Below are 15,227 nucleotides of genomic sequence, written 5' to 3'. Positions count from 1 at the left end.
TACCCAAGGATGGTACATCTTGCCACAGCGTTCTCTTGTTCACTCTTTTATGTCTTTCCTTTGGGAGCAGGAGAAGAAATATACCCCTAACACATAACCCATTCTTCCCAGAAGATTACTCTTGCCTTAACTTTTTCGGTCGGGTATTCATTTTCAGAAACTAGATTTATGAATTGGTGTGAGGGCGATTTTATTTCAAAAGCATGTGTTTAATTCCTGTGTCTGATATTGAAGTGCAATTCCATGAGCGCCATATTGTCCTCCTGGGGCTTTTGTTCAGCTGGGACTTATCAGGATCTATCTTCGGTTCCTCCATGGCTGAATGTCTGGCCAGATCACCACCTATAAGTTTAGAAAGTAAAACTTCACTTCCCCTCTGTTTCCCGTGCTCTCAAACTGTCTGGCAGTTCTTGCTGTCTTCTTGATTTTTTTTTATATGTGATAATATGCTGGAGATCTCGTCAATGCAAGATGTTTATTGCTTTATGTGGAGTGTATCCTCCATGGATCTGTAGGACTTTTGGGAAGCTGGGGTCAAGTTAGAAAGATTAGTGGTTCGAGAGAATACCCAAGAGAGGAGGAGCTTGCTTTCCTTGCAGCCCAAAATACTTCTTTTCATTTTAACTATTTTGGAAACAGCAATAGCTAGTGGATTTCTTAATCTGAGCGCAGTCTACCCGTGTCTTAATAGTGTTCTAAAGACATTTTAAGGCATGTAAGCATTTTTGAGTTACTTAGAAACAATAAAATTATTGATTATGAAATCAGCAGATTCAAACAATCTCAACAAACTGTATTTGCTTTTCAACTCTGTGCAAGACTCTTCATCTTGGACGTTTCTGAACAAATGTCATCATACTTAAAATGGCGGCCAAGATCCTTGACAGAACAGTTGTTTTGCTGTTTCGCTATGGTGGTCAAGACTGTTTTCTTGGAGATGGTTTGGAGCTTTTTAGTCATTGGCACTTTAAATGAGGAGACCACCAGCGGGATTTTGTTCTGCCCATATGAATGCAGTAATTGCAGAACTGCTCATCTCATTTCTTCTCCAGGTTCACTAGACATGCAACACATTTCTTGTACCTCCAGTGTAACCCTTAAGGATTCTGTCCTGTAGTCGTGTTTTTATATAGAAATTTCAGAAATCCTTCATTCACATCCTTACAAGAATGATTCTTTTAGATAACTGGTTTAATGAGGCATACTTTACAGCTCGTCAAGAGAGACCAGAAATGTTAGCATCCTACATGTCACACTTCACTTATGCCTTTTAATCTAATTTATTTTGTTTTATCAAACATGTGTGGCCAGTATAGATACTTGTAATTAAACACATCTAATACATCAATAACCATTATAGGCAGGGTAGACTTTGACATGTGACCATAATATTGAGCAGACTCTACTCGTCTGATTTGCATTAATGAAGTGCATGTCATCAAAGCATGAACCTTTCCAAAGTGTTGTCCATTGATATACACCAACGCAGAGGAAAAGTATAGGTATAACATTCTGTTGTACAAAATATAGCCTAGGAAGTAACAAGTGAACCTTTTTTAATTACACCGAAAATTGCACTTTATCTCATATGACATGCAAAACTGTAAACATGTTTACAAACAAAAACTTTGTAAGAAGGCCTCCTTCAGGGTACAGAGTTAGTTATCTTTGTTTCTCCGAAGTCTGTTCTTATCCACAAAAAAACCTTTAAGTATCCTTTGCTGGCTCTTTTGCAACAAATATACCAGCTATGGCAGACTGGCAGTGAATACTGAGTTTTCAAGGCTTTGAGTAGTTCTTCATAAATACTTTGCTAGAGATGAGCTTTGAGCTAGCCGTACTGAGATTGTAATGTCATAACTTCATGAACCACCCTCTAAAGGGAAAGGTTTTGGTAGAAAGCTGCTTGGAACACCAAATGTTCCTAAACACAGAACATATGGTCCCATTGCCCGAGGCAAAAATTCTAACAGCAGTCTATTTTAGGACCAATTGTAAATCCATAATTTTTGGAATAAGTAATCCCCTAAACTTATATCTGAAACTGCAGAGCTAAAAGCAACTTCAAGTGCCCTAGGGGGGGTAATCTACAATTCGAATAACCCCACATCGCACCCAGATGAGAAGAATTCACCGTCTAAAGTTTGATTATGAATTGCCTGTTGGTTTATGCTCTCTACCTGCCACCTTTAATCACCGCAACCGTGCCAGTCCTATGGTAACCAAGATATACTGTCCTGGTTTTTATTATGATTTTTTTTGTTTAATTATAGTGTCACAGGTAGAAGTTTAAAACCACATAGTCAACATAAAAACATATTTAAAAAGCAGGTTCTTACTTAAGGGGGTCTTTGGGAGGAGGGACATAAGCTCTCCAAATTCTTGACCAGCTCGTAAAATGGAGTTCCAATAGGAGGCCTGGGTAGGAATGTTGAAAAAATACTGAATACTGACCTATTGGTCTGAATTACTTAAAACTTTGGTTTTACTTTTGGGATACAAGCAGAGCCATACCTACCCATCATGGGATTAATTGAATTCACCATATATGATATTCGAGTAGGGTATGCAGGGATGATTTGGATAAAAGGGGCAGGGGAGCAGGCCTCTTTACCATGCATCCCTTGCTCTCAAAAGGCACGTGCTGTTATTTCACTTCTGCAACAGAGGCACATATGTGGTTCCTGCTGGCTTGAATCTTGGTAAGTATTTTTTGATTTTTCGTGGCATCTATAATAAAATCTTACAGGGTGTGTTGTGTGGTTATTAGAGATGCAAGTGAATGCTACGTTTTGTGTGTAGGCAGCATGGTGCTTTTACTATAAAGTGCATCTTGTTCTGGTGCCAAGGATACCTAGGTGGTATTACGGTAGTCTGGGTTCAGAAGTACCCGAATACTCGTCGCTATGAACAGATTACATTTTAAACAGTACTCTGCCCGAGCCAGCTGTGTTGAAAGTCTGGTGTGGTGTGAAGAATTACAGATAATGTTCTCCGGAGATAGTACGTCATCGGCTGTTTCCTGAAGTGACGTCCGGGCGGCTCTAGGTCGAGTTCTTTGCTACTTTGGGCGTTCCCTTGCACGGAATAATCATTACACGGCTTGTAAATCCGATAAGCAAGACCTCATGTGAGAAACAAGTACAGCATGTTCACCGTGGATCAACACAGTCGCTTCTCCAGGTCTTACAGGGTTGAGAAGTTTTGCCAATGCTATTGCTCCCTCTCGTGGGTATTTGGGATATTACAGCCGGCGCAAAGATTACCGAATTCGTTGCCCATGATTGGATGGGTTTTTGTGTTTCATTTCACTGCCTCTCTCAATCGTTGGCTTTCCTCTCTATCTTTGCCTACCTCTGGGGAATTTCATCGTTACTGTGTAGTGATTGTGTGACTTCTGCCCTTTCATTGCTTGCATTAAAGAACTTTTTTTGTTGCTTTCAGCACGCCATGGGATTGTGTAGTATGTAATGTAGTATGCATGTCTTTCTTTTTTTATTTGCTCTGTACTTCCGTTATGTGTTCCACATTCTGCAAGCAGGGTGCTGTAGGTTCTGCAGCCCCATTTGTAAGTTTCCTTGTGGTTCTGGATCCTGTATGTCTCCTCCTGTATGTCCTGCTGATCTGGCCCTGGTCTGTCATATGAATAAAGTACCATTTCTTCATCATCCACTTCTTGATTTCATTCTCCATGTTTGTGGCCACCACAATTTGGTCACACGGATGGAATTTCCCACTCCTGCTTTATTTTATTTAAGCAATTGCAGATACATTGATCTCTACTATAGATATCTACATTACTGTCAATCAAATTTATATGTTGCCCAAGAATCCCTACCTTTCTCACAGCTCAGCTTATGCTTGAAAAAATTATGCTGCTCCAGCATTTGTTAGAAAACATTTTATTGCATGACAATATGTATTAAACAAAATAGGTCTTATAAGTTCCTACGGTGTATACCTCAAGAGGTAGTACAGCTAATTAGTAAGGCACTAACTATATCCTTCAATATGAGTTATGTATTTTATAGAAATAACATAATATGGTGCTTCATCTGTAACTGGGAGAAAAATGAGAAATTCACACCCGATTATTACCCCCTCCACCCCCCCCTCCCACCCCTCCCTGAACCCTTTCTCTCCCTGTTGAAACCCACCATTTTTCTGTGACGTGCTGATTTAATTTTGTGGACTGAAGGTTATTTCATATTTGAAGTGATTGTTAAAATTAAGCCAAATCATCCACTTTTATTTCTTATGGGCATGTTATTTCCTTTTTTCATTCCAGGTGGAGCATGACCCCTCCCACTGTAAATGCGTACTACTCTCCTACCAAGAACGAGATTGTCTTTCCAGCGGGCATCCTACAGTCTCCTTTCTACACCAGCTCCTCCCCTACGTAAGGCTGCCTCACTTCTCCTTGGACATTCCTAGTTTTTTTTAGATATTAGTCATTTACAACAGTGTGTGATCCATTTGTTTGTACAAAATCAGATACTTCTATAAGCTCCTAAACACTGTCCAGGGGAGGGCGTTGGAGATGGGAGGGTTGAAATAAACTTACTACAAGTGAAACATTGGATATTTCCAGACATGCAGGCACCTTCAAACGAGGTTTGACAGTTTGGAGTCAGTCACAGGTATGGTCAAATCTGCTGCAGTCCTCCCAGTCTTTCAGAAGCACTGACTAGTTCTGAAACATTATGACTTCCCTGTAGCATCTGTGCCTCCATGTTGCATTGACAGCAGTACTGATATTCTTTAGTACACAAGCCCCCTTTTCCTGCCAGTCATGTTCAATGCTGCTTCAACACACTTCAGAAAATACTTGAGATTGATGGCTTGTGCCCCATGTAAAGTTTCCATTTTGGATCTTTCTGAAGTTTTCACTGCAGACCGTGCCTGATGATGCTTGAGCCCCGGGGGCGTGGCTTGGACGCCGATCGGGATGGCGGCGTGAGCTCGCAGCTCCGCGCGGAATCCCGCTAATTCTCCTGTTTTTCGGGACCCTAGGCGACCCGGAGACGACGTTCCTGCCCTCTGAAGTGTAAGGGGACAGCTGGACGTAATCGGTGAATCGCTGGGGGACTGCTGGCCCCGAGGAGATCGAGGAAGAGGCGGCCGAGGTGTAGTCCGGGGTGTGAAGAAAATGGCGGCGAGGAGGTCGGACGGTCCCGAACTTCAGCCCTGAGTCCGGCTGTCGCCGAGCAGAGAGGGACCCTGAACCCGGCTGCCCAACGCACTGGGATTGGCGGCGCGAAGCCCTGAGACCGGGGGACGCTGCCCGATTCACCCAGGAGATCAGGGGTTCTCGTCGACCACCGCCCTACGACTCATCCTCCCCCCACAGGCCCAGTGGGGGTGACGGAACGGAGCTCGTCCGCCTGGTCATTGCTCCTGAGACCATTGGCGGTGACATAGCACTGCCCGGTGCCCGGTGACCGGCACGGACCCACGGGGGAACCCGCAGTACGGGTGGCCGGACTTGTGACGCAGCGCCCTGACATGGCGGCGATCGGAGGGCCGATGCCCGGGAGCCGCGAGGGGGACTCGGCGACATCGACCCAGCTGAATGAGAGTCCCTCCCCGGAGCATGACCAGGAACAGCGGCTGAACCGTCGCTTGGATGCCATCCTTGAGGCGATCACCTCCACTAAGGAGGCGTTGCACAATGACATTGCCCAAGTGGCCACGGGCCTGGGGCTGCTACGCGCGGATCACGCGAAGCTGGCGGATCGGGTCAAGGATCATGACCAACTGTTGCTGGACCTGAAGCCATCGGTGGTGACCGCGGAGCACAGGATTACAGACATTTTGGCCCGACTGGACACTCTAGAGCGGAGGGCGGAGGATGCCGAAGGCCGCAATAGGCGGAACAACGTGCGGGTCGTAGGCCTGCCGGAACGGATTGAGGGGGAGGATGCGGTGGCCTACATGGAGAACTGGTTCCGCACAGTGGTGGCGCCGGAGGGGCTTACTCCATTTTTCACTCTGGAGCGGGCTCACCGGGTGCCCGCTCGCCCGCCGGGGCTTGGCCGCCCCCCCCGACCAATGGTGGTGCGGCTCCTCCACTACAAGGACCGAGACCTCCTCATCCAGCGGGCCAGGATGTCGGGCCCTTATGAGGTGGAGAACAGCAAGGTAACGATCTTTCCGGACTATACGCAGGCGGTCCAGAAGGACAGGGCATCGTTCCTTGCTGTGAAGAAGGAGCTCAGGGAGGAAGGCATTCAGTACTCCTTGCTCTACCCGGCCAAGCTGCGGATTATCATGGATGGCACCACACACTTTTTCCAGACTCCGGACGAAGTTTGGCAATGGCTTGAGTCGTACAGAGCAGGGACGGATAGGACGCACCAAAGTCGGCGAGACCAGCCCAAGCAGCCCCGGGTGCGGCAGTCACAACGCATCAGGTCCCACAACAGGCGCCAGCGGGAGAAGCGGGAGGCTCAAATGGCGGCGGAGAAGAGGGATGCACTCGCGGCGACGGCGGCCATTACAGGGTCGCAACAGAACAGTGAACGGGCCGAAACGGACTCTGGAGGAGAAGGCAGCAGAACAGGAGAGGAACTTTCGGAGGCAGAGAGCCAGAAGGGGCCGACGGTGACCCCACAGACTTCGGATACTATTTTCTGCGGCTGAGATAGACTTGGGACTAGATCGGGACTTCATGGTAGGGTGATATCCTGTCGCTGGAGGGCGGGTTGCCGGGTGGGGGAGCTGAGTGTATCGGAGGGGATGAAGGGCGGGACGCGGGCTCCGCTAGCTGGGGTTGGCGGCGACTCACCCCCCCTAGGCCCTTAAGGTCGACTGTGGTGGAGACCACAGGGTAAGTGTGCGAGAAGTTGGATCAAGGTTTGGATGGGGGCGGCCGTTGGGTTCGTGTGCTCTGTCCTGGGGAGTGGGGTTTGGGGAATGTTTCAGTTTTGGGGTTGTTTGGGGGGGGGCAACTGCATTGGGGGGGTCATGGACCGTTGTTGTTTGATTCGGACTGTACGGAATTGGAATGGGGACATTACCTAATTTGAAATGCCTAACGTGGAATGTCCGGGGGCTGCGGACTATGGTGAAACGTCACAAAGTACATGCATACCTGGTACGCAGGGGGGTTCAGATAGCTATGCTCCAGGAGACTCACCTCACCAAAAAAGAGTGCGCTGCCTTGCAGAAAAGATGGCGGGGCCAGGTTTTTGGCACCACTTACTCAGCGTATGCCAGGGGGGTCTTGATCTGGGTGAGGGCGGGGATACCCTTTCAAGTGCTGAATCAGGTAATAGATCCGGATGGCAGGTTTGTAGCGGTGGAGGGGAGATTGTATGGACGGGATGTGGTTTTCTGTTGTGTTTATGCACCGAACACTGACCAAGGCCGATACTTTGATAGCCTCTCGGGGTCCTTGGCCTCTTTCCTGGCGGGTCCGATAGTGCTAGGGGGGGACTTCAACTCGATTACCGATGTGGCTCTGGATAGGTCCCATCCCCCCCTAGTAGACTCCCCTGTGCGCAGGCTGGCCGCGCACAGGAAGGACTGGCAAGAACGATGGGGGTTGCTGGATGTCTGGAGGGAGAGGCACAGGGGAACCAGGGATTACTCCTTTTATTCCGCTCTCCATGATTTACATGTCAGAATTGATTCGGTGCTTTGCGGGAGCTCCCTAGCCCCATTGATTACCCATGCTGAGTACCTTGCTAGGACGATATCCGATCATAACCCCCTGTTGGTGCATATTCAATGGCAGAGGGAGCGCTCAGTAATACCAACATGGCGGCTTCGTCCGGAGACGCTAGAGGATTCTGTGTTCGACGATGCGGTCCGGCAGGGCATTGATAGTTATTTCGGTGCGAATGAAGGAACGGCGACGAGTAGGTCTACTGAATGGGATGCAATGAAAGTGGTGGTGAGAGGGGTGTGCTTGGGCAGGTTCTCGAATGCTCGAACGACTGTGCTGAATGACTTAATGAAAGCGGAGGAAACTTTGAGGGACCTGGAGCGCCGCAGGCCAACTAGGCCAGGTCTACAGGCCCAGTTATTGGAGGCGAAGGAAGTGGTAGCCGCGGAGACGGAACGTTTGAGATGTTATGACTATAGGCAGTACATTATCAGGGCACACGCAGAAAGGGACAAGGTGGGTACCCTCTTAGCCAGATTAGCTAGCCCGGAACTTAGGGGTTGCCCGATCCTCAGCATTACTAACGCGCAGGGAGAGATGGTGTACTCCCAGGCAGCTGTATTGGACCGCTTTAGGGGTTACTATGAGGAATTGTACCGGAGTCAGTTGGGAGTGGGGGTTCAGGACATCGTGGAGTACCTGGGGGAAAGGCCGCTTCCGGTCTTGGACGAGGACGACGCGAAGGACCTGGGTAGCCCGATCACGCTTACGGAAATTCGAGTGGCTATCAAACATATGGCCCGTAACAAGACGCCCGGGGTGGACGGACTCCCAGTCGAGTTCTATCAGCACTATGTAGACGCTCTGGCGCCCAGGCTGCTGGTGGTGTATACGGAGGCCTTCGAGAAGGGGGCATTGCCTGGCTCCATGCGGGAGGCCTTGATAGTACCACTCCTCAAGCCTGGCCGGGATGCCGCGGACGTGAGGTCTTATCGCCCGCTGTCCATGCTGACGGTGGACTATAAGATCCTGAGTCGCATCCTAGCCACTAGATTGGCCCCGCACATGACGGGCCTGGTGCACAGGGATCAAGCCGGGTTTATACCCACGAGGAGCACGGCGATGAATATCCGCCGCCTGGTGGGAATAATGGATGCCATCTTGGATGGGGAGGGAACGCCGGCGGTTCTGTCCGTGGATGTCGAGAAGGCCTTCGACAGTTTGGAATGGCCTTTCTTGGATGGAGTGCTGGAGCGGTTCGGCATGGGCGATGGGTTTCGAAGGTGGACGAGGGTCTTGTATACCTCGGCGACGGCGAGAGTTCGATTGGGCGGCTTGGTATCTGCCGCGTATCCGGTGGGCAGGGGAACACGACAGGGATGCTCTCTCTCCCCTCTGTTGTTTGCCCTGGCGATGGAACCCTTGGCGGTCCATGCGAGGTCAGGCGACCGATACGCGGGAATAGTGAGTGATGGGCAATGGCATTATATATCGCTCTATGCAGATGACCTGCTCCTGTACCTAGCTGACACTTCGGGGGCACTGGCTGGAGCGATGGATCTGCTGTCCGAGTTCGGCCGACTGTCGGGCCTTAAGGTCAATTGGGCAAAGACCTGCGTGTTTCCGCTGAGAGCGGGATCGCCAGCCCCTAGCAGCGACTTGGGTGTGGCATGGGAACCCTCTTGCATCACCTACTTGGGTGTCCGCATTTACCACTCGGCTGCTGACCTTTTGGAGGGTAACATTGGCCGTTGTGTCCGGTCACTGCGGGGTAGCTTGTCTTTCTGGTCGACCCTCCCGCTGACAGTCCTGGGCAGGATAGCATTGTTGAAAATGGTGGCGCTCCCCCGCTTCCTTTATTATTTCCGAACGCTACCTGTCTGGATTCCCCAGGGGGTGTTTAGGGAATTGCGGTCACTGATTATTGGCTTTCTGTGGGGGCATGGCCGTCGCAGAATAGCCTTGAGCACGCTACTTCGCCCCAAGCTGGAGGGGGGCATGGCCGTGCCCGACCTTGAGCTGTATTATCTGGCGGCGCAGTTGCAGATCCTTACGCAGAACGTAGCCAGGGTGTTCCGGGGGCCGGAGGAAGACCGGGGTCGGGGGATACAGCGCCACGTGCTGTCGTACATCATTATGCAGCAACGGCTCGAGTTACGGGCCCTCACCATGGAGGAGCGGACGCTCCGGCTGTGCTGGCAGAGGAGCCTTCGGAGAGCGAGGGCATCGCGGCCTTATGCCCCGGAGATCCCGATCGGGATGTTGACGGCTTTGCCGCACGGAGGGGATTGGTCCCCGTTGATGGACTGGGAGGACGCGGGGTTACAGGTGGTGGGTGACTTGTATATAGATGGGGCGTTGGCGCCGTTCGACGTGCTCCGGGACCAGTTCGGACTGCCTGAGGGGGGCTTCCTACTACACGCGGCTGTAGTGGCTGCCATGCAAAAGCACTGGAAAGAGGGGCTCCTGGAGCCCGCGACGACTATGGCATGCCAATATGTGGTGATGGCGGCTGGTACATTCAAAGCTGTGACGTGCCTCCATAATAGGATGCTGAACGAAGGGCTGGAACCACTCCATGGGCTCAAAGCTAAATGGGAGGGGAGCGTTGGCCGGCCCATACCGGATACGGCATGGGGCCATATCCTGCGACGCACGTGGAAGGGCACCAGGAACGCACGCTTTCAGCAGGTCCATTTTTATGTGCTCCATAGGGCCTATTTAACTCCAGAGAAACTACAGCGGCACTTTCGGGTGCCGGATGCCTGTTGCCCCCGGTGCTCGTCCCTTGGGGCGGACATGGACCACTTGTTTTGGGGGTGTCCACAACTGGGATCTTATTGGGCGGAGGTAGGGGAACTCCTGAATGAAGTGACTGACAGGGAGGTAGAATTCGACATGGCGGCGTGTCTATTGCTCTGGTTCCCGCATACTAAGCACACCAAGGTGACAAGTAAATTCATAGATCTGGGCCTGATATTGGCTCAAAGGGAAATATCGTGGCACTGGAAGGCCAGGGGGGGTCCCTCACTGTGTAGATGGAAGAATGAGTTGCTGCGATGGTCTGACTGCGAGAGCGTGCTCCGGATGAGGCAAGCAGTGAAGTTGGGGAATGAGAAAGCTCTGGATGCGGCGCGTGCATGGGAGTTAGTGGTACAGGCTCTGCGTGATGCTTTGGTTGAGGATGAGGACGGCGAGGACTAAGCCGCTGGACACCGCGGGGCGAACACAGAAGTATCTCACCACGCACTGTAGTGGAACCATCCAGTTCAGTAGAGCGAAGCACACACCTTAGCAGTTGCCAGGGGGGGGGGGGGGCGTTGGGGGGGTTAGTTGTAGAGGGGCTTGGGGAGGGCCGGAAGCCATTGGAGGGTTGCTGGTGGAGGCCTTGGAACTACTGGGACAGGGGGTACTGAGTGGCGGGCAGACTGATTGGGTGGGACGGCCTGGCACGAAGGCCCGAATAGCCTAGAGTAGGCCCCGACGGGGGCAATTACGTTGATTCCACGGAGATGGCTGACGGGAATGTTGTTGCGGGTGGGGGGGTAAAAGCAGATACGTAAAACGACCTTCCGCCAGGGTCCCAATGGGACGTACACTGTGTTGTGTTCCTCTCGAGCGATCTGATATGCCGCCCGGCCTCCGGGATGCGGGCTGAATGGCTGTGTACAACTGTGAACTGTCATTGGACGGGGGGAGCCCACAAGTGCACTGGCTGTTTACTTTTTCCTGCTGTTTATAACTCTGCAATAAAAATATAATTTAAAAAAAAAAAAAAAAAAATGATGCTTGAGCCCCTTTAGCGATTGCATTAGTGGGATGCGATTCACTGTGCCAGTCTACTGCCGTACTCTAGACTTCAAACTGAAGTTGCATTTCCCTTGTATTTCTTGATGTATTTATGGTTTCCATGTTTCCCTTTTTCGCTTCTCCAACCTTTTCCATGGCTCCTAGTCTAAATGTGTGCATGCTATCATATAATACCTTCTTTCTTATGGCTCTAACTCGCCCACATGTGATCTTTCTCCTTGTTCTCTGCTTTTTTTGGCTCCTTTCTGTTCACAGTGGATTTTGGTCCTCGTTCTTGAGTCAAAAGGTAATTGGCCACTAATAGACTACACCCTCCCAACAGAAAACTCCCAAGAGAAATATATGTGCGATGCACACATTTCACAATTCTCAGGAAAGTCATTTTATTGTGCTGACTGCTGATTTCAGAATGCACAACACATCATTCTATGCGGCCTTTTTCAAAATGGTACAGTTTGATTTAAGGTTACTAAAAACATGCAGCATCCAAAATAATATCTTCTGTATACAAGATATTTTCAACGGCCTGGAAGCATTGGAAAAGGGTGAAACGTTTGTGCTTTATTTTGAAATCGGCAAATTGCATTGAAAAGATTTTTTCTGAGAACCTGAATGAGTGCACCCGAATAGTATTTTTCTTGGTTCCTGTTTGTCTGTGTTGCCACATTTTTTCTTTGACCCCTTGATTCGGTTCCCTGATTGCTAGCCTCCTTCCTTATTCTGGATCCTACGGCCTACCTCCATGCTCTTCCACGCTCTTCTTTCTATCTCTCCCATTTCGTCTTTCCATATCCTACAAATCATTTTTTACGATCCACCTGCCTCCTTCTTTCTGACTTCCTTTATTATTTTTTTTCAATATACATGTTTATATTGTTTTCATTTAGCCAAACAAATCCATTACAGTGATCAATAAAGGATCGATGCATAAGGGTCATAGTACATCATAGTACAGGAGTTTATACATAAAGTAGTCACTGGACAGTGTAATGGATACTCCTAAGGCCATGGGGATTTTGAGGTACGTATCTATGGAATAGCTTAAAAAGGAAAAAATATTAGCAGGTTCAATCAGATTTGGAGATGGGTTCTAGATTCTTTCAAATTTGTAGTTCCTGTTCTTGTTCTCTTGACCGCAGCCATATAATTCTCTCATTGATTTTATGGTGCACTTCCATGCATGTTAATTTGCTCTGCTTCTCCCTTTTTATTCATCTTAGTCACAATTGTGCTTGATTCGGACTCTAAATAAGCTTCCACTTGCAATGGCCAAAGTCTTGGCTTTGTCTTAGCGGACCTGACAAATATTTAAATGTTGAATAACCCAGCCGCACACTTGTTTCTTGTACAAATTTTGTCCAGCGAGGCTGGCTCTCAAAATCACTTTTCACAGAATTAACCTAAAAATTCGAAGGCAAATCTAAATCTTCAGATGTCCTTGCTTAAGTTTACTAACAAAAATGTTTACTACTAAAGTGAGAGCACTTTGCTTCGTATACTCTAAACAAAGGGGTGGGTGTGTGTGTTATGAGCAGAACTATGCCCTAAGGATTTTAACTGTGTGCCTGCACCTTTCCATTTTGGGGTTCATATTCACTCCGTTATCCTCTATCATTCAGTACGTTCTTGCAGAAGAACCTTGGTATAGGCAGTACTGTCTTGCTTGATTGCACACAGGTATGTGGTTTGCCACTTCTGGACAATCTTAGAGCGATTTTAAGGTGTGCTGAATTACTATACAATACTGATATTTTACACTGGTACATAAAAAGGGGTCCAACCTTTTTATTTTAAAAACATAGTCCTTCAAGTATAAATTTCCACTTTCTCGAATTGCACATAATAGGCTTTAGGAATGGAAATTTGAAGCTGTGAATGAGAGTGGGGAAACTAAGATTTTAATGTGTGTCCCCAGATTTGCAGCTGAAGATTTAAACCAGGGCGTCTCCAACCTTTTCTGTAATGGGAGCTACTTATGTTCAACAAAAATCATCCCGAGCTACGGGTGTTCTTATAGGACCACATCAGACCAGATTACTGTATTGGCCACCCTATGAAAGATTATCAGCTATGATTACCTCAGTACACCAGTTAAGGGTTTCAGCTGTAGCCTAAAAAAAGCCTGTCGATGTGGAATGTCCCTATACGAATAATACATAATCGCCATAGGTGCCTTGTCCCTGGCACCAAGTTAATGTTGTTAATAAGTCTCTCATAGTTGCTTGATATAACACTCAAATGAAATCTTTAAACATATTTTGGAAATAAATGTATATCTCTCTAAACATCCAGCTTATCCGTTGTGAAAATATACACACACTTTTGTCCCAAAAACTTGCTTATCAGTTTTGATATACTTCTATTAATTCAACCAAGCAAACGCTTCTAATTTAGTTGGCTGAGATGCACATAGGAAAGCTACTTGCAAGTAGCTGAAAAGCTACCAGAAGTTTACAAGCTATTCGCTGGAGAGGCCTAATTTAAAACACTAGGGTGCATACCCTTAAAGATCTAATAAGTTCACACGTAAATGGAAAGCTGCCACAAATTAAGTTCAGCAGAGTAAAACCCAAGTAACATTGGCTTTGAGTGTCCATGGGTAGTACCTACTGACTGTCTAGTTTGGCTACATGATTGCATGAAAGCACTGCAGTCCCTATACCAGCCACATACTCCACTCACATTGTGAGCAGTGGTGGAAGAGACTGGCACATGGACGAGTATAAGATGTGCATAGCAGAATGTAATTGAGTACCTCCAACACAGAAATGTACATGCATACAGGAAAGTTCTTCTATAAGTTGGAAACCTGAGAACTGTTTGATTACTTTTAATACAGGAGCTAGTGGTTTAGGGAGAATATTGTTTACTTTTGGAAAGGATTTTAAATGTAGGCCATTTTTAATGTAAACACCGTTTTTAGCAACTGACATATTTTTTTAAGCTGCTTTTCTTTTTTTAAGTTTTGCCTTACTTTCACATTGAGAATTTAGTTCTGCCTATTTTGCACACTTGTTTCTGGCTATTCCTTCTAGGTTGAGAGGCTAGAGAAATGATTTTTTGTTCCTTCTTATATCCTAGGAAGTAAAACTATTTTCACTAAAGGCTCGCTTCTGTTCCTTAGCCTAGGAGCAAAACACCCATTTTTCCTTGTTGGGGATATTCCATTCCTGGTAAGACCTTTTGGAAACGGGTACCCTAGTGGTTAGGGGTATCCTATTGCGCACACTCAACTCTGCTATATTAAGGTGGCCATGCCACAGGCGGGCATCAGGCGCGTCATAGGCAAGCCCGACTATCCCCTAATCGCATTCGGTGCCAGCCATGCTTGCTGTTTGGAGACTAAAACCTATTTTAACCTCACTTAAGAGAAAAGCTGTTAGCACTACCACATATGGTGTGTTCCTACTTAGCTAAGTTCAATCTATATAGTATTAACATAACTAACAAAAGATTGCTCTGCCCTTCAAGCTGGTTTGCCCTGCAATGTATATTTGTTTTAGCACCGTCACTGGTTTCCTTAGCAGCGTGCTTTATATTAATTGCAAGTCCTTCCCCAAATATGCTTCTGATATCTATGATCGTTTTTCTCAAGGTATGTGGGACTTTGATGCAATATCAGATGTGGAAGAATCTTTTAACCACATTTTTGTAAGAAATACAGCTATGTCCCCTGGTTTTTCCATGCAACATTAAACCGGGAGGCTAAAATAAGGGGTGTTGTAATTTTTCGCTCCAACTACTCCTGTGCGACTTTTAAAATAGAGGGCATCGAGGGCTTGTCTTTTCCATCAAAATAACGGCAACG

General features: G+C 47.9%; 1 protein-coding gene across 2 annotated transcripts in view; it reads left to right on the top strand.

Annotated features, from left to right (window-relative positions):
• The window catches only part of ECE1 (endothelin converting enzyme 1), a 381,652-nt gene that overhangs the window by 337,232 nt on the left and 29,193 nt on the right, over positions 1-15,227 (top strand). For both annotated transcript variants that reach the window (XM_086921670.1, XM_086921669.1), the window contains one exon: positions 4,289-4,399. In XM_086921670.1, coding sequence (XP_086777796.1) covers positions 4,289-4,399 — 111 coding nt within the window. The remainder of the gene's footprint in view (positions 1-4,288; positions 4,400-15,227) is intronic.

Source organism: Lissotriton vulgaris, chromosome 5 (genome assembly GCF_964263255.1).
Source record: "Lissotriton vulgaris chromosome 5, aLisVul1.2, whole genome shotgun sequence".
Classification (NCBI taxonomy): Eukaryota; Metazoa; Chordata; class Amphibia; order Caudata; family Salamandridae; genus Lissotriton; species Lissotriton vulgaris.
The sequence above is the reverse complement of the archived record's forward strand: the minus strand, read 5'-3'. Positions and strand labels throughout refer to the sequence as shown.